This window comes from Misgurnus anguillicaudatus, chromosome 1 (assembly GCF_027580225.2).
Source record: "Misgurnus anguillicaudatus chromosome 1, ASM2758022v2, whole genome shotgun sequence".
Lineage (NCBI taxonomy): Eukaryota > Metazoa > Chordata > Actinopteri > Cypriniformes > Cobitidae > Misgurnus > Misgurnus anguillicaudatus.
Genome location: NC_073337.2, coordinates 9,941,614 through 9,961,285, shown reverse-complemented (window position 1 = coordinate 9,961,285; position 19,672 = coordinate 9,941,614). Strand labels below are relative to the sequence as shown.

The 19,672-nt window shown below is 38.5% G+C and overlaps 1 protein-coding gene across 1 annotated transcript in view; it reads right to left on the bottom strand.

The window, feature by feature from the left end:
* Positions 1-1,211: 1,211 nt before the first annotated feature.
* LOC129432753 (fatty acyl-CoA reductase 1) overlaps positions 1,212-19,672 on the bottom strand; it is a 38,544-nt gene continuing 20,083 nt past the window's right edge. The window contains exons 3-12 of the mRNA XM_055191351.2: positions 19,260-19,435; positions 12,795-12,974; positions 12,536-12,713; positions 12,248-12,292; positions 8,135-8,253; positions 7,062-7,129; positions 5,464-5,635; positions 4,971-5,100; positions 3,093-3,220; positions 1,212-2,231 (exon numbers count right to left, since the gene is read on the bottom strand). Coding sequence (XP_055047326.1) covers positions 2,069-2,231; positions 3,093-3,220; positions 4,971-5,100; positions 5,464-5,635; positions 7,062-7,129; positions 8,135-8,253; positions 12,248-12,292; positions 12,536-12,713; positions 12,795-12,974; positions 19,260-19,435 — 1,359 coding nt within the window. The 3' untranslated portion in view covers positions 1,212-2,068. The remainder of the gene's footprint in view (positions 2,232-3,092; positions 3,221-4,970; positions 5,101-5,463; positions 5,636-7,061; positions 7,130-8,134; positions 8,254-12,247; positions 12,293-12,535; positions 12,714-12,794; positions 12,975-19,259; positions 19,436-19,672) is intronic.

The window sequence follows — 19,672 nt, the reverse complement described above, 5'->3', positions numbered from 1 at the left end:
CATGTGCATGAGCAGAAAAGAAACAAGACATTTATACTTTGCATATATAGAAAAATGAAGACTTATTGCATTGCGACTGTGTCTAAGATGACTTCTCTTCAAATTCCTCTCACTATTGTAATGCAGAAAACTCGAAAAATAATTATTAGTTAATGGCAGTATTTGCACGTCTGCCTTCAGTTAATCTGATTTCAAGAGAGAACCAACATTAGATTGCAGTTATTTCTACTGCAATGCATTAATGAGATTTATCATTGAGGAAAAACAACTAAAATGTTTTTAAAAAGGTTAAACTGTTATGTGAAAATTCTCATCATGGTACATTAAAGGAATAGTCCATTTTCTTAAAAGAAAAATCCAGACAATCCACTCACCACCATGTCATCCAAAATATCGATGTCCCTCCCTGCTCAGTCCAGAAGAAACCACGTTTTCCGAGGAAAACACTGCAGGATTTCTCTAACTCCAATGGACTCCAATGGACACCAACACCCAAAACCCAACTCAACACGTAACGGAGTTTCAAAGGACTCCAAACGATCCCAAACGAGGCACAAGGGTCCCATCCAGCGAAACGACCGTCATTTTTGACAAAAAAACAAAACAAATATACACTTTTAAATCACAATTTCTCGTCTAGGTCCGGTCCTGAAAGCGTCAGTGTGACCTCACGCAATACGTCATGACGTCAAGAGGTCACAGAGGATGAACGCGAAACTCCGCCCCAGTGTTTACAAGTGTGTTGAAAGAGGACAGTTCCTACATTGTTGTATGTCAACTGATACTAATTAATGTCTTTGTGTGAGTTTATTGTTTACAATGGTCCGCAAATGTGCGTTTTATATATGTAACACGTGACCTCCCTACGTCACTACGCATTTATGTTAGGTCGCACTGGACCGGACCTAGACGAAAAATTGTAGTTTAAAAGTGCATATTTTTTATTTTTCTTGTCAAAAATGACAATCATTTTGCTAGATAAGACACTTATGCCTCGTTTGGGATCGTTTATAGTCCTTCGAAACTGCGTTGAAAAAAACTGTTATGTGTTGAGTTAAGTGTTAAGTGTTGGTGTCCACCAAAGTCCATCAAAATGAGAAAAATCCTGCAGTGCCTTCCCCAAAAAACACAATTTCTTCCGGACCGAACAAAGAAAGACATCAACACCCTGGATGACATGGTGGTGAGCAAACCATCTGGACCCTTCCCCCAAGAAAATGGAGTATTCCTTTAAGCACATAAGTCTCAATTGTCCCAATTTCTTTTTCTCCTTATTAAGGGGTGAAAAATGAGTTGATGTTAAAAACAATATACATTATTGTAGTTTGTATGATGATGCAGTGTTGTGTTATATATGTACGTTCAAACACAACCAGAAACACAAACCTGAACCAAAGACTTACAGAAGGGGTACCCAAACTCGGCTCTGGAGGTCCGGTGTTCTGCATAGAGTGCACCAGCTCTCGAGTTTGGGTACCTCTGACTTATAGCCATACAAAGACTTAAAAAGACCAAAATGTCCTTGTTACTGCCAATAGTAACACACGGTAACAAAGACAACAGTTTACATGGTATTAAAAAAGACAGGACACTTTAAAACACACACAGATAAAGCAGATAACTGCAGAGTTTCAGTGGTTAGTGATAAAAACCTTAGAGTTCAATTAATAAATATCTTGGTACATTAATTGTCCTCTGATGAAACACTGTCTGTACCGAAGGCGGTTAAAAATCACCAGAAGACCCAAAGGCAACGTCTCTGGACTTTAAATGGCCACAAAATATAAAGGAGAAACACTGTAAGTGCAGTTGCATATATAATCGCTATTAAGGAGAGTCTTTATAAAAGGAGACACTTTAAAAAACAGCCAATGCGCCATCGGTAGAGCTGTGAGGTGTCGAGTCGGACAAGCGGCCGGTGAGGAAAGTAAGTAAAGAGACGTTTGTCTGGTTCAGGTATGTGTGCGTTAATGACTGAAGATCACCTCAATCACTTCAGAGCTCTGGAAGTAAAGCAGGAAGTCCTGGAGGAAGAGGACACAAACTTCCCGTACTGGTACCGGATGGGTCATTGGTTTAAAGTGCTGGACGCTCTGAAGTATGACAGGAACTTGAAGCACAAACTCACGACGAAGTACCAGATGTTTCTGGCCATCTGAGAGCGGGCGATGAAGACGCGCCAGATGAAGACGAGTATCACGGTGTTAAAAGTGTATCGGATGTTTCTTAGCCTGTGTGAAGGAAGAAGAAAATCAATAATTCAACCATTTGATTAAATCGAACACTCAACACTCAAATATTAAATCTTTCTGTGATCGACTCAGACACAGTTTATTCTTTCAGGGTTCCCACACCTTAGTTAACTTCAAATTCAAGAACCTTTCAAGGACTTTCCAGGTCCAATACCCTCAAATTCAAGGACTAAATGTGGGGACACATTTGAAGTGAGAGCAAGGTTACACCGTGTTACCTTTTAAGATTCATTGTTACAGTTCCCACTCGAGGGAACTCACGCTGCGTCACTGCGATGACACTTTGGGGACGCCTCTAGGGATAAGTGCGTCTGAATGTGTATATCAAATTTAACCAATGGTGAGGCTTAACGACAAAGACAGGGTGACGCGGGAGCCAGGAAGTATATCTCTATCTAAAATACTGCCAAAGATGCCGTTACAGGGATGCAGGAAGTATGACAAGGGAGACGCAGCGTCTCATTCCCTTCTCAGGGAACAACAGTTACATACGTAACCCGAGACGTTTTCATGTGTCAAACACAACTATGCAAAAAAGCATTTTGGTATGAATCAACATTCGCATACAGAAAATATAAACATTTAAAGCGAACAGTTTAGGACGTGTGCTTAAAAAGTCTAGAATTTTTCTGATATTACCCTACACTACACAGAGAATAATATGGATTTTTTTCCAGAAAACTTCTTGAATAAAATAGATTTAAGCACTTTCAATGACCTGTATCTATGTATGTATATTTTCATTAAATCTTTTCCCCCAGATTTACAAACTTTCAAGGATTTCAAGGACCCGTGGGAACCCTGTTCTTATATATATAAGTTGAGAGCAGGTAGACGTACTTCTTCAAGTGTTGTCTGGCAGCAGGGATGTCGGACATGTCTTCATTCAGAACATATTTCTTAGTACCGATGCAGTAATTCTCAATGTACTCCGGCCAGTTCAGTTGGCGAACGTCAAAGTTGTATGTCTGAAAGATCACCAAAAACATTTTCATACTTACAGTCATTTATCCTTACAATCTGAACACTTTAATAATTAAAAATTCATCTTACTAAAACACAAATTTAATGAAATTAAATGTAATAAATTCAAGTTTATATATGCAATAAACGCTCCTGATGCTCAATGTAAGAGCATTGCGTTAGCAGCACAAAAGGTTGTTGGTTCCATCCCAGGAAACACGGACTGATAAAATGTAACTCTGTAATGCACTGTAAGATAGGGTGACCATACGTGCCATTCTTCCCGGACGCGCGTCCTGGCCAGGATTTTGGGTGCGTCTTCCGGAAGTCGTATTTGTCGACCGCATACGTCATAGAGGATTATTATTATTATTATTATTATTACAGAAAAGCAACCGTTACATTTTAAGGTAAGAATAAACTACGATTGTATGTCTTATGTTTTTAACTGAATGGCGAATACGGTCAACAGATACGACTTCCGGAAGACGCACCCGAAATCCTGCCCAGGACGCGTCCGGGAAGAATGGCGCGTATGGTCAGCCTACTATAAGGCGCTTTGAATATGTTTCACACACGCTACTATGTAACTAGTTAATGTGGCGTATGTACACGATTGCACTTTTCCAATGTGTGGCACAACGCAGCTAGCTCGGTACCATGCAATTTGGCTTAAACACTTTCATTTGGCTTGGTTTGCATTTGCATTGCAGTTCAGTGCTGCTTCAGGGTGGGTGGGATTGTAGACTTATGGTTAAAGTTACGCCTCTAGATGCTGTGACATCACCATAAGAGATATATTAACAAACGCTCAACACGGGAGCAATGGAGTGAAGTCACGTTTTCGTATCAGTGTGGCTTGCATGGAACCTCAACCAACCAGCTGGAACAAAAAATGTATCATAGTGGAAAACCCCCAAAAAGCAGTGATGGGATGAGACCACCTATGCCGAGTCAAGACCGAGTCTTCGAAGGGTCTAGACCGAGTCTTTGAAGGGTCAAGAAGAGTCAGAGAAAGCAGAAATCAGTCTCGAGACCGGACTCGAGTACTACATTACTACCAAAAAGTGAGCTGTACCGAGCCGTACCAGGCATAGACTGTAAAAAAAGATGGACAATGCCCGTTCGCTCTCTTCTTTTGGTGAAAAGTGAAGCCGCCAAGTGTCCCGATACGGTGCTGACATCTTGGGTCTTGAGTCTGCGCTGTAGCGATTTCGGGACCAGTCCTGCGCAGTAGTGACCAGGAAGTAAAGTCACAAAATCAAGACCCCGCCCTCGCAGAATGCGCATATCACAGCTGTCAATCATGACGAGACACCACCGTTTTTATAGCATTAAATAATTAACTAAAAACAAACTTATTTTAAAAACAAACACTTGAATTTACATCAGCATGATAAAAACCACAGTAAATGACAGAAACCAGCCTACGGAAAAAAGATAACTGAAGCGTAATTAAATTGTTTAGTTGGTCTAGAGTCCCATTGAATAACATGGGGGAGGCGGGGTTTAATCCCCATACTAGGACCAGTCACTGGGGGCCGATCGAGACGTCAATGTCGAGTGTGGGTTCCTTCACTACCTAAACATCTTATGAGCTTTATTGTTGTTTTTTATTTTATGCCAATTTTGTTAGGTACAATTTTGAGTGTTTGTGTAAGTGTGTGTGTGAGAGTGAAAGAAATAAAGAGAGAGAGAGAGAGAGAGAGAGAGAGAGAGAGAGAGCGAGAGAGAGAGAGACAAAACGAGTCAAACCTTGCGATCCTCCGAGCTGAGTTCACTCATCAGCATGTTAATGTTGTCAGATTTCCATTCCCAGTCCTGACTGCTGAAGTACTCCAACAGACCAATGGCTTTGTGCAGACGATTAAAAATGCGCATCATTCTGAACATAAACACACACAACACTCACACTCAACATCACTTTATGACAAATGTGTATGTAAAATGCTTATAATATTACAATACACAAACTTTACAGAGGGAAGGCCCCCTAAAAACCTAAAGATACCATAAAATTAGCAAATTATATTCTGGTGAAGGTAAGATGATGTAAACATTTTTTTACATATATATATTATAAATCAAACATTATTTTCTTTATAAATATATTTGAATATAGCCTGGATGTGCTGAATGTGTAATTCCACAACAATCCACTGGGGGGCTGCAGCTCACAGTTTAGGAAGTGCTGCTATACATGCACAGCACAGATGATGTTTTTTAAGCTTAAGTCTAGTGCTCTTACTGTGGTTTCTGTCCGGACAGACGCAGGAAGAGATCATAGATGAAAGCAGGCAATTTGTGGCTGACGAGGATCCAGTATTGGTTCATCAGGTAATTGGAGGTGATGTTGGCGTTGGGTCGACGGAAGGCCTGTTCTAGTGGATTCCTTTTAAACGTGGAGATCACGTGATGCTCTGTGAAGATGACATAAACACAACCGCTCAATAAACCTTCACTGGAGGAATTACATCACTGTAAATATTTCACTGCTTTTATCTATTTCAGACAGAGCTGCTTGAAAGGCAAGTACCACAACATTAGTAATGAATCCATTAAATATTAAACATCTACACATAAATTGTCATGCATACACGAGTGAGATTTCAAACTAACGGCTAGTTGAGGTTTGCTTTAATTAGCCCTAACAAACACTAGTATTGTGGAAGTGGTGTTTCTTGAATGATTTGTAACACAACATGACCGTGACTGTAACACTTGTATGTTGTAAACGTTATTTTTCCACAGGAAACACTGTGACTGTTGTGTAACACACAGCACAGATGCTGTTGGTTTGGTGATTTTGATCAGATGTTGCTCATGGTGAACCATCATCATCAGGCCGGCTGTGGAAACGTCTTCAGATGATTTTATGGCTGCAACTTACGATTATTCGGATAAAAACATAAATAAATATTTACTCAATTAGATTTTTCACTTATTAAAGCTAAATAAGGGTATTCATGTGTAGAAGTGTACTTTTAAAAGTGCAGAGTCACACACTACTACAGAGTTTTACTAATATAATCTTTGTGATTTTGATATTTTAAGCCTTGAAATAAAAGTTTGTGCTGGTTTTAAATAACAAAACATCTTTAAATGACAAAATATAAAAAAAAACAAAAAGTCTTCAGGGATGTGCTAGTGAGGAAATTTTGCCACAGATTAATAAACTCATTTTAATCTTCAACTTCAGACCTCCATTAGAATTAACATTATTCATTATTAACTAAATAAATTAGCCATTATGATAAAAAAGTGATATAAATGCATTGTTACAGTAATAAAAACCTAGAACATCACAACGAATTTTATTATCGATTTAACGGGGACGTTTCACAACACTTTTTTAAGATGTCAAATAAATCTTTGGTGTCCCCAGAGTACATATGTGAAGTTTTATCTCAAAATACCATATAGATAATATATTATAACATGTTAAAATTGTAGGTGTGAGCAAAAATGTGCCGTTTTTGGGTGTGTCCTTTAAAATGCAAATGAGCTGATCTCTGCACTAAATGATGATGGTTGGATAGTGCAGATTAAGGGGCGGTATTATCCCCTTCTGACATCACAAAGGGAGCCAAATTTCAATTATCTATTTTTTCACATGCTTGCAGAGAATGGTTTACAAAAACTAAGTTAATGGGTTGATCTTTTTCACAATTTCTTGGTCGATACAAGCTCTGGGAACCCAATTATAGCACTTAAACATTCAAAGTCAGATTTTCTTAATTTGTTCCCCAGAATAGCATACTACATACTGTTTTAAGAAGAGTACTAGTGTGTAGTATGTATATTATACTATGAGAATAAAGTCAAACACAAGGACACGCTACATACCGATCTCTCCCCAGTGGAAGGGATTGATGCCTCCTGTCGTGCAGTTGTATACTTGTACCGTTTTTGGTCTGAAATGTCAAAATAAGCATATCAAACTTATTTCCCTCTGTAATAGAAACATGTGATCCTGTCTGTGAAAACCCAGCTCAAGTAATGTTTTCTACATCAAATCATCTGACGAAGAGTTTGGTTACAAAACGTGATAAACAGCATATTTAAAAAACGAGTTATCGCCAAAATCAGTATTATATCAGATCAGTATTTAAAAGTAAATTCTTAATTTCACGCAAAATCCAATATCCGCCATGTTATTCTGTTATCTTTTTCCACAAAACGCAATAAACGCCAGTCCTTCTTTTCTGCAGAATGCAATAAATCCGCTCAACAAATCACAGCGCACCATTCTACGAATTTTAAACAACAATGGTGGAGCGGTGAGTACACGGAATCCTAGTTTTCCTCATCTTATACTTCGTGATTAACAAACAAACAAAAACAAAATAATACTTTAATGGCATTGATAAACCTGTGGTGTTATTTTGTGACGGGAAAGAAACGTAAGCTATCAACATCTAAATGCGAGAGGCACTCGGCAGACGGAAAAATGCCGGTTGGTTGTTCTCCCGACAGCATCAAGCTTCTGTCATGCTAACACATTCACCCCAGGAGATCAGTTTTTATAATAAATCTTTGAAAAACAAATTATGGATTTGAATTTTTTATGTTATTATAACCTAAAGATGCTATGTGAAAGTTTGTAACAGAAAATTGTGGTTTCATCTTTTCTTTCCTGGTATAGAAAACATGTTTTTATCGAAATTAGTCAAAATGGATTTATTGCGTTTTGGAACCAAACTCTTTAATTTAATCTTGATAACTTATACTGTGTAAGACCATGTCAAAGATTGAAGTCAAACTCTTAATCTCATCATTTGACTTTACAGGATCACAAACAGATCAACTCTATTAAGATATAATGTGCTGTATAATGTCAGTATTCGTTTAATCATCTGCAGGCTTAACATATACACACATATAAAGACAAGTTAATGCAGGAGTTTGTGTGTGCTTACTTGTGTACAGCAGTATACCAGCCTGCAGCCAGTGTCAGGTTTATGACCACATCTACGGGTATTAAATCTGCCACGGCATCATTACTGGCTCTTATGGTACGCAGTATGCCCTTCCCAGCCTGTAGGCAACACACAGTAAAATACTCACTTATTCAAACAGTATGTAACCTGAGCCAAGACCATAATGTGCGTGTTTGACTTTGATGTGAATAGAGGCGTTAAAGATGAGGTTTGGTGGTGAAGGTCAGTCAGTTTAAATTTGCTTAAAATTTTGCTGTAGTTCAGGGCGGATGAATCATGAAGTGATTCACTCTCTTGTGATGACTTTTGCCCCAGTTTAATGTACCGTGTCTATGTGGATTAGTAGGTTAATTTCGTGGGAAGCATTAGCACTACAATAACAGAAATGTTGCTTTTCTTTGTTCTGCCTAAACATAAAAGAGCTGTTACAGTACATTCATTCAAATGCAGCGTGAGTCTTAACTAGGGTGCCAGTTCCGTCGGACACGTGCCGAACATGTTTTCGGGTTCGTCCTCCGGAAGTCGCGTTGCTCGACCGCATACATCATCGAGGTTCTCACATTTCAGTTAAAATACATTAGAAAATTAAGATTTATTTCTTTTAAGACATACAATAATTGTAGTTTCATTCTTACATTGAAATGTAACGGTTGCTTTTCTGAAATGAAACCCAAAATATTAAACCTTGATGATGTATGCGGTCGACCAACGCGACTTCCGGAAAACGAACCCGAAAACATGTTAGGGAGGTGTCCGGCGGAACTGGCACAAATGGCCACCCTAGTCTTAACGCTTGATGGAAGGCGTGTCTGAAGCGTGGCAAACAGACAATCACAATGGCCGCAACACATGATCCTACGTAAAATTACATAAATGTAATTGGTTTGCTCTACACTAGGGTTATTTGCATAATGCGATCTGATTGCTGAAGCATGCATTGGCGCTCAAAAAGTTGAGAAATGTTCAACTTCTACCGTGAGCAGCACAGCAGTGACGCGACACCGACAGATACACAAATCAATTTGGCAATGCACGACGTCACCAATTTAAAGTAAATGAGAAACGTTAACACTTATGCCCCGTGTGAATTTAATGTTAAAGTTTAAATTTTTGTAAAGGACTTTTTATAGAGATCAGTTTCAGAGCGATCCTCAAAACATACACAGAGTTCTTACTGTTTGACCTAAGAGATTGCTTCCAGGTTTTAGAAGTTGGGTAAGATCGCCACCTGGTGGATAATGGTGGAAATATGGATTGTGGTAAAAACTCGTAATTTTTCTTAATTGACGATTAAACTTGTCAATGGCTGGGAAAGAGTTAACGATATAAGCGCAAGGGAACCCATGTGAAGCTAACTCCTGGGTTGGTCTACAAAAATACGTCTATGTGGGAAAATATGGGATAGAGAGTCACCAGAGAGCCAAGTCTTACGTCACTGTATACGCCTAATCTTTCCCAGCAATGATAGCGCGGCAGCGCCAAACACACCATCAACAATGTCAGATGTTGCATTATTATTAACAAAGATGTTGCAATCAAGAATAACGGCACGGGCATAAAATTTTATTTATTTATTATTTACACAGAACAACATTAGCCTTAGTATGTAGCTACCCTCCTAATTTCGTGTCACAGACAGTAACCCCCAGCCCCTGACGCAATTGGTTCTTAATTCTAGACCAGCAATGTTTTGGTGCTACTTAAGAACCACTATTGCTATATCAGAGCTTGTGCGGAAGATAAAGGTTTATATAAAAGACTTAAATAACAAACACAAGACAAAACAATAGCCCACGTGTGGGCAAAACACATCAACAGGATATATACACAAACAGAAAATTAACCGCTTGACAGATAAACTGGACTAGAACAACTGGCAAACACACAACGGTACAAAATGATCCTGACCAGAACAAAGGAAACAATGACATTTAATAGGGAAGCCAAACAAGATAACGAGAAGGGAACAGGTGATAGGAATGAACTAATGATTAACAATAAGCAGAAAAACTAGGGGGCGGGGAGAAGAGACGAGACACCGAAGGCCATGACCCGATATGCAAGGCCATGAGCCTCCACATAGAACATGGGACTGCCAGAACCCTGCCATCACGACTAGATACAAATACAAAACAAGAATCTTTGGCAGGATCCTGACACTCTGAACCAGCCATAGACTGTAAAAAAAGATGCGACGCCGCTTCCTTCCATTGTAATGAACTGAACGTAAAATGTACGACGATGGGCGCTCACATGTTACACAAAAATGTCAGTTTGGAGCCAGGGCATGTGTAGAAGGAATCGTCCGTGAAGTCCGAAGGTGGAGCACGCCCAATTCAACACGCCCCCTGAACGTCTCATTTGACTAGCTTGCTAAAATAATGTAAGTTAAATACAACTAATTTTGATGGTGTGAAACAACATCGAAATCAAAAATTAATAGTTAGTAGTTATATCTTCAATCTTTCCTCGAAGCTCCGACAGTCCGCTTAGAGCTGTCAATCACAAATGTTCATTGTAACGAACCCCCCCCCCCATTTCTGTAGCATCAAATTACTAGCTAAAATGAAACTTATCACAAAAATTAACAATCTAACATATATCAGCGTGATAACAACTACCTTAATTTTATTGGAAGTGTAATTTATTTTTTATTTTGGACTGAGTACCATTCGTTTGCATGGAGAGAGCGGGGTTTATGACAATAGCTTCACTTTTCAGGATGTATGAGACACACCCGAAACCAGCATTCAAACTGTCTTGGTGGAAAAGGGGTATTAGGGTATGGTTACACCTTTAAACGCATTACTTTTGCCACATTTACGCCTTTTATTTACACTACGCCACCGTTTTTGATCCTCATAAACGGAGTCGTTCGTAAACACTGCAGACCCTGTTTTAAGAACTCCGTGGTTGCGCTGTAGTGTAAATGAACGTAGACGGAGTCTTATGTAAAAGAACAGCTGATGTTAACGTGACAGCTTATCATTTTCAAAGTAAAAATTATTTTTATTCAGGTAAATGGAGGTTTGCAACGGAGGTTTTGCCAAGAATTATTTTAATCGATGTTTTGTTGATAAGTTTTGTGAATATAAATGAATAAAACCAATAAAATCAACGTCATATTAATATTTAATGCTCGTTCAGCTGATTGCGCTTTTTGCTATTTCTGTGTTGCTAGCAGAGGACGTGCACGGACCTCGCACACTTTTAGAAATTAATGTCATATTTTTAATTTTATTATTTAATTGCACACTGAACAGCGACAGGTAAGGAAAGAGAAGTTATTTGGTGTTTTTCTGAAGAATACAGTCAGTTCGTACGAAAATTTTCAAATGGACTATAAGATCCTAAATATGAACTGCGAACAATGAACTATTATAAACAGCGTTAAATGGCTGAAGAGGAACTCGCTACATTAAAGGAATAAGCATTTCTGTAGGCTAAGGCTATACTTCACCTCTTATTATGTTTGATTTAAGTTTGCATTTGCTAAAATTTATTTTTGCTTCCAGTTCGCTACTGTTTAGTGCTGTTCAATTGAATGCTTCTTTTTAAATCATAAAGACCTTTCTGTTTGGTTTATAACATCAAAATTAACCTATTAATCATATTAATATATAAGACTTTCCCAAACACATTTTTATAGGTTCAAAAATAGTGTCTGTTGTAATTGTCGGCAAAGTATCCAGGTATGAATTTTTTTTTAATATCGCACACCCCTAGGCTGCATAAATGCGCAAAGGTAGTAATAAGTTATTTTACACTTTTATGCGCATGCCCAGTTACGTGATTGGTCATGTTTCATGCGTTTATGGTCGTGTATAGTGTGGATGAAGATTTTTTTAAAAGCCAGTATAAACGAGGATCGTTTTCATTTTAAAAATACCGTTTTAAAACGCAAATGCTCTAATGTAAACAGGGCCTTAATGTGAAATTTAGGCACCTCTTGGTTCGTCTGACCAGTGGAAGAAAGGTGGTGGGACAATATAGATGGCCAGTGTAATTGTGTTGTATTTGAAAAAATTATTTTAGATGTTATAGCATTTTCTTAATAGCAGAATGAAAGAATGTAAAAAAAAAAAAACTTACAGCGATGAAAACACCACTTGGTCCATTAAAGTTGTCAATCCAACCCTGTCAAAAGAAACAGCGATGCGATTGCTCAGCAATATTTACACATCATCACCAACAAATCAGTTCATATTACTGAGCTCTGTGAACCAATCAGCAGACATTTTACGAGTTAAAGAAAGTTTGTGTGTGTTTGGCTTTATACCACAAGAGAAGCTCAAGGACCAAAGCCTAAAGAAGTCTGACAGTAATCAGAGTTGGCAGAAGCAGTCTGTTGTGATGTAGGGTCATGTATCGATCACTTACTGGGAACGGTTCCTGCCAGCTGGCTCCTACGATAGATGGCCTTATAATGCAAATGTTAAGTTTGTGGCTTTCCTGCTGAACGACACACTCCGCCAGAGCTTTGGTGTAGGTGTACGTGTTGGGTCGATCCCCTATTAATCGTGGTGTGATGTCACGTATGATGCCGTCGTCCATCCATCTACATACACACACAAGTGGAGTTCAGTTGAGTTGAATGCTATATTATATATATGTAATGATAATGGGCACTGACACTTACTCCAAAGACTCAATGAGTTTTTTGGGCTCGACAGGTGGAGGGTAGACGACCTCATCGATGTGTCTACGATTGCAGTTGGCGTATGCGGTGGAGATGTGGATGAAAGCCTGCAGGTGTTGCATCTGCTGGGCCAGAGACAGGAGCTGCTGCGTGGCGATGACGTTTAGCTGCAGGGCATGTCTGTGAGATTTACACACACACAACATCAGTCATGATTTATTGCATACAGCAATGACATAACACTTATATAAAACAAGGGAGGGCATTCCTTGTCTTGGAGGGTCACTGTCCTGCAAAGTTTAGCTCCAACCCTAAGCAAACACACCTGCATTTCTGAAGTCATACTGAAGCCTTTGATTAGGGTTGAAGCTAAACTTTGCAGGACAGTGGCCCTCCAAGACAAGGAATGCCCACCCCTGCTTTAAAAGAAGCAAACATTTTATTTCAAGCAAGAAATAAAGTGTATAAAGTGAAACTTGCACAGCTCATATTGATTTGAAAGTTTCTGTCCTGCATTTTTCATGTTGACCATTCTCAAAAACTAAAAAAATGTGAGCTAGAAGTAAAAAATAAATGATGTAGCACATTGACTTTTCTGAATTATAAGGTCATTAGTGATGAGATTAGGGAGCAGATTCAGCATTCAGTCATCGTTATCTTCTTTCCGACTGTGAGAACATCTGTTCCTCATGACACAGCACAACAGTGTTTTTGTCTCTCTCTCCAATTCCTATCCAGTTTCCTCCGCCTTTATCAAGCCTTGCTATTATTGTGTGTTCCTTACGGTTAGCTGGGTTCAGGAATACGAGTATGAGTACTTGCATTTCAGTACTTGCCGATACCGAGTACTTAACAAAAAAAAAACATGATTTAAATTTACAGGTAAAAGCTTTAGTTAGTGATGCACCGAAATGAAAATTCTTGGCCGAAACCGAAAACCGAAAAAAGGAAACCAAGGCCGAAAAACCGAAACCGAAACACCGAAATAAATTATTATGCCAATTATTAGTACAATTGCATTTATGGCTATCACTGTGTGCTTACTTTACTAGGGGTGTGTGACGGATAAAAAAACTCACAGTTCGGCTCACATTACAGTTTTTGAGGCACAGATCAGATTATTTTTCGGATCAGCAAAAAGCAGGTGGGAAAAATCTAATAAACAATAAAGAAATTGCAAACATTTATAAAAGAGAACAAAGTTGTACATTAATAAGGTCTGAAATTAGCATTAGGTACAGAAATCAATTTAAATTAATCATAACACAATAAATTAAATATATTATTATTTTTTAGAGCTATTTGTGTCTTTGTCATGGGTTGATTGATCAACATTAATGACACAGACTTCAGTAGGTTAATCTGACTGTAATCTATACATACATAAACAAATGTTTTTATTAGAAAAAGAATACTGTACTGAGAATTTTGTTTATATGTGCCCTGTCAATAACAGAGAGAAATTATGTTTGCTTGGTTTTTTTTAAACGCGTCTCTATTCAAATTATTATTGCAGCACTGATTTGGAGACATTTACAGTACATTAAAACATTAGGATAGGTGAAGAAAAGAAACCGATCCACCATTGCAAACACAGTTTAGAACAAACAAGAAGACAACAAAGAACAGGAATCAAACAATATGGTAACAAACATGCTCCACAGCTTTCTGTTTATGGATGAAATAAAATTAAAGAAGAAAAACGATAGTATGTGTGCAAATGCTGTCTATTTCCTTTGTATAATTGTTTGTAGTGGAGTGTCCTGTCTAAATATTTTCACGCGCATGCGATGTTGTACGCGGACTGTACGCGCACTGTCCGTGCGGTCTCAAATTTTGGGCTGCACGCGGACGGTCCGCGCGGCCGGCCGCGGACCCTCCTGATGACGAAAATGATGGCGCGCATACGCGGACGTCCCTAGTATACTTTCGGCTTTAAGGGCACTTAAACGCATGCATATACAGAGACTGATGGTGAATCCCAAACAGCGCAACAGTCGCTCCACATAAAAACGTTACGTTGTGTTTCATTGCTTTATTCGCCAAATGTACGTTAATGGATTACAGTAAGAGACACATAGCGCGACTCTCTCTAAAGTTTACACATCAAGACATTCTTAATCTTTGCAGACGCGTGCAAACAGCTGGACCCTGAGTGAAACCTGCTTGAGCACGAAGGGGAGGGGTGGGAGACGACTGATCACCGTAGGCTGAGTGAAACCCAAGCGCTAGCACACAGATGAAAGGGGCGCGGTTGACATTCATTTTCGGTTTACATTTTCGGCTGGATTTTTTATTTCGGCCCGAAACCGATAATGCCATTTTCGGCCGAAATTTTCGGCGACCGAAATTTCGGTGCACCCCTAGCTTTAGTCATATAATAATAATAAAAAAAAGGGACTAGTTTGGAATTAAGAACATTTATTTAAAATGAAAAGCATGTTGTATGGAACATATTACAGAATAAATAATTATAAAAATATTATATTATAAACTCTGCCTCTTTAGACAACACAAGAGGCATTAACCCCTTACACGCCACTCAAACATAGACATTTCTCATACCGTGGTATCGTCTCGATCCCTGGTATCGGGGGACTTTTAACGAGTACTTTAGAAAATGTGATATCGAGGCCGATACCCGATACCAGTATCGGTGCATCCGTAGTACATTTATTTTCAATGAGGTTATTCACATGAAATTTTCACCAGACATCAGTATTAACTCAAGAAATCCACAAATATAAAGAATTCACGACTTTAAAGTCCATAAAAAAAGTTGAATTTATGTGCAATAAAGTTGAATGACACAGAAAAAAAGTATTGAACACATTAAAGGGACACTTCACCGATTTGCATTAAGCTTCGTTATCATTAATACCCCAGTCATGTTTTTGAATGGTCGTGCATCACTCCTTCAGTTTCCCCTGAGAAATACAGATTTTAGTGTTGCACTTTCTTCTTTCAATGATTTAAAAATCTTAATTTTGCGTCATTGAAAGAAGGAATTGCTGACTCTTTGTCGAGGTTGACACTCATTCCTCATTTTTCCAAGGTGGCGGCTATTAGGGTTGCCACGGTGACAGAATTTTCCCACCGGTTAATCGGCGCACCACAAACCCGGTGATCCCGGGCTTATAAATGCGCATGCAGACGTGCACATTTTACTTTCACTTTTGAATTAAGCAACTGTTTAAATGCAGTGCTTGGGTACGCTGCATTAAATCGCGTATGAATTTGCGTGAAATACGAGCGCAACAGCTGGTTTAATTAAGTGCTTGAGTCAATGTGTGCAGGTAATTCTCACAGAACCCGCCAGTCCCAAGCAGAGCAACCGGCTACTTCTCCATAAAGCGATGCTTGAATGATGGGTTTATTCTTTTTCTTGATGAAAAACACAGCAACAAAACGCTCTCGCTTATATTAAACATCATATATGTATACGGTATTATAACAAAAACGAGTAAGCACGCGGCTTCTGATATTGTCCTGTCAGTCAGCTCGCCTCGCACACTCAGGAATAAATGAAATCTGACACCTGCTGCTCTGTGACGAGTTGTAGTTTTCCATACAAATGCACCCTAAAGTCACGTTCTGTCTTTTCTCGGTCAAATAGGAACAAAATTCTAAATTTATGTTACATTTCGACTACAAATATGACCCACTTTCAATAAAGATTAATGTTTCTTCCGATGAAATGTCCCTTTAAAAAAAAGCTAATCAAAAAAGAAAAGGAACCAGCTGAGATCCATAAGTATTTAGAATGTAATTATATTTCAGCTGGGTTAGAAAATTGATGAGCTAAAAAAAGGTTACAAAATGTATACAAATGTTCAATTGGATTTAGGTGGTGATTGACTCTGGAACATTCTAACGCCTTGATTTTCCTTCTTTGAAAACAATTGAGAGTTTCCTTTGCTGTATGCTTTGCATCGTTGTCATGCTGGAAGGTCCATTAAGTCTTATCTCCATCATCCTGGTGGATGGCAGCAGATTCTTCTCAAGAATAAAGGTATCCATTCACCGTTCCTTCAATTACATGACATCTGCCAGTACCATGCGATGAAAAACAGCCCCACACCATAATGGTTCCACCTCCAAACTTCAATGTTGGTATAGTGTTTTTAGGTGCAGTGCCATTTCTTCTCCAAACATGGTGTGTAGCATGACAGCCAAAAAGTTCAACGTTGCTCTCGTCCGACCAGACTACATTTTCCCAGTATTTCAAAGCCTTGTCCAAATGAGTTGCAGCAAGCTTTAAACGAGCGTCAACATGCCATTTCTATAGTAATGGAGTCTTGCGAGGGGAGCGTGCATAGAGGCCATGACGGTGGAGTGCATTGCCTAATTTTTTCTCTGTGACAATGGTACCTGCTGCCTCCAAGTCTTTCTGGAGCTCTTTCCGATTGGTCCTTGGCTCTCGGCCTACTCTTCTGACTCACTAGTCAGAAATCTTGCGAGGAGCTCCACTTGCGGATAATGGCCCCATTGGTGCTTACAGGAAGATATAGAAGTTTTGAAACACATCTGTATCCGATTTCATCAATATGTTTTGCAACAACAAGGTTGCAAAGGTCTCGAGAGTGCTCTTTGCTTTTAACTCCATGAACTTTGATAGAAATCGAAAACAATATTTTTTGCTCATTAACCCGATTTCGTGTTGGATGTAAACACCTTAAAGGTCCCGTTTTTTCTGTGTTTTTGAAGCTTTGATTGTGTTTACAGTGCACAATATAACACGTGTTTATGTTTCACGTGTAAAAAAACGTGGTATTTTTCACACAATTTACTTATCTCTATAGCGCTGTTTTCAATGTCCTCAAAACGGGCTGATGTCTTCCTTGTTCTATGAAGTTCGTATTATTTATGCTATTATAGCAACATTACACACGAACTAGGGTTTTTAAAAATTAGATCATATAAAACGTGACCTTTAAAAGGTTTTGAGAAGAGATACAACAGTATAGCTTAAGACAGATATTCCACCGGATTTTTGAACAACTATATGTATTATAGGAGGTGATGTCACTGCCTGCGAGAAACCTGAAAAATCTCCAAATCCCAAACGCAGTATTCTGCATAGCCCGTTTACTGATTTGCATGTAAACGCATGAAAACAGATTTGTAAAATAAGCAGATTTTTTATAGTTATCTGCTTATTCTGTGCATGTAAACATACTCATTGATCCGCTGCTAAAATGGGGCTTTGGGCTTTACAATGAGTTTAGTCCATCACATCTCTTGCATTATTAGTGAACGAACAATAATGGTTAAAGGATTAGTCAATTTTCTTAAAAAAAAATCCAGATAATTTACTCACCACCATGTCATCCAAAATGTTGATGTCTTTCTTTGTTCAGTCGAGAAGAAATTATGTTTTTTGAGGAAAACATTGCAGGATTTTTCCCATTCTAATGGACTTTAATGGAACCCAACACTTAACTCAACACTTAACAGTTTTAAAGGACTCTAAACGATCCCAAACGAGGCATAAGGGTCTTATCTAGCGAAACAATTGTCATTTTTGACAAGAAAAACAAAAAATATGCACCTTTAAACCACAACTTCTGGCGCATCACAGGACCGGAGATAGACGAGAAGTTGTGGTTTAAAAGTGCATACTTTCCATTTTTCTTGTCAAAAATAACAATCGTTTCGCCAGACAAGACTCTTATGCCTCGTTTGGGATCATTTAGAGTCCTTTGAAACTCTGTTAAAAAAACTGTTAAGTGTTGAGTTAAGTGTTAAGTGTTGGGTTCCATTAAAGTCCATTAAAATTAGAAAAATCCTGGAATGTTTTCCTCAAAAAACATAATTTCTTCTCAACTGGTGGTGAGTAATTATCTGGATTATTTTAAGGAAAATGGACTAATCCTTTAAGGTGATCATTTAGAAAGTTGAAAACTAAAAAGAAACATCCTAGCTTTATTAAACCCAAATGCAAGATACAACTGCATAGATTTTTTTTTTTAATTATTAAAATTAGCCCAGTATTTACTCTCAAAAATATCTTCGCTCTTACTAGCTTTGCTGTGGCATTGAATAGCAGACCCATACTTGAAGTACATCAGGAAAAAGGTGGGTTAATCTATGTCTCCTAAGTGAAACAATACATTCATGAGAGGAAAACAAATTGTATTTTGAGCGTACTTAGCAACCAATATGTCGGTTATGAATAAAAACCACATCAAGACCAAAAATGGCGGCATTTCGGCTCCACATCAGTATGCAAGATGATCAAAAGTTCTTGCGCATCTCTGCATGAGTCGTGACAAAACATGCAGTCACCAGAGACACGAGAACCAATGATCGTCTTGCATACAGATGTGAAATACATTTACATTCAAACACGGCATATTGATAGCTAAATACAGTCAACATGAATCGTTCTCTTTTACAAACGTATTGGTTCACTTCCAATCAAGTGAAATATGGGGCAATTTCCTTGTGTTAGAGGTCTCTTACTTGAGCGGTTCATCGAATCGGATGGTGGCGGCACAGTGAAACACGATGTTAATACAGGAAGTGAGTTTCTGCACATCCTCTGGACTGATGGCCAATCCGGGCTGTGTGAGCTCACTGCTGATGGGCACAACCTTCTTATGAAACTCTGGATTATCCTCACGCACGCGGTCAAACAGCTGCAAAACAAGGTCAGGAGTATCTGAGTGCATATCTGACATAGAAACAAAATCACATTGCTATTATGTAAAAGTCTTCATTTCTTTATGTAGATGTATATTGTATAAGCAAGTAACCCACAAGAAGCAAATGACCATCATGTTAGGTCAATTCTGACCTTAGTGTTTATGTAATGAAAAGCTATAAACAGAATATATTTCATTTCATCAAAGCATTAACGTGCGCATTAGCATGAG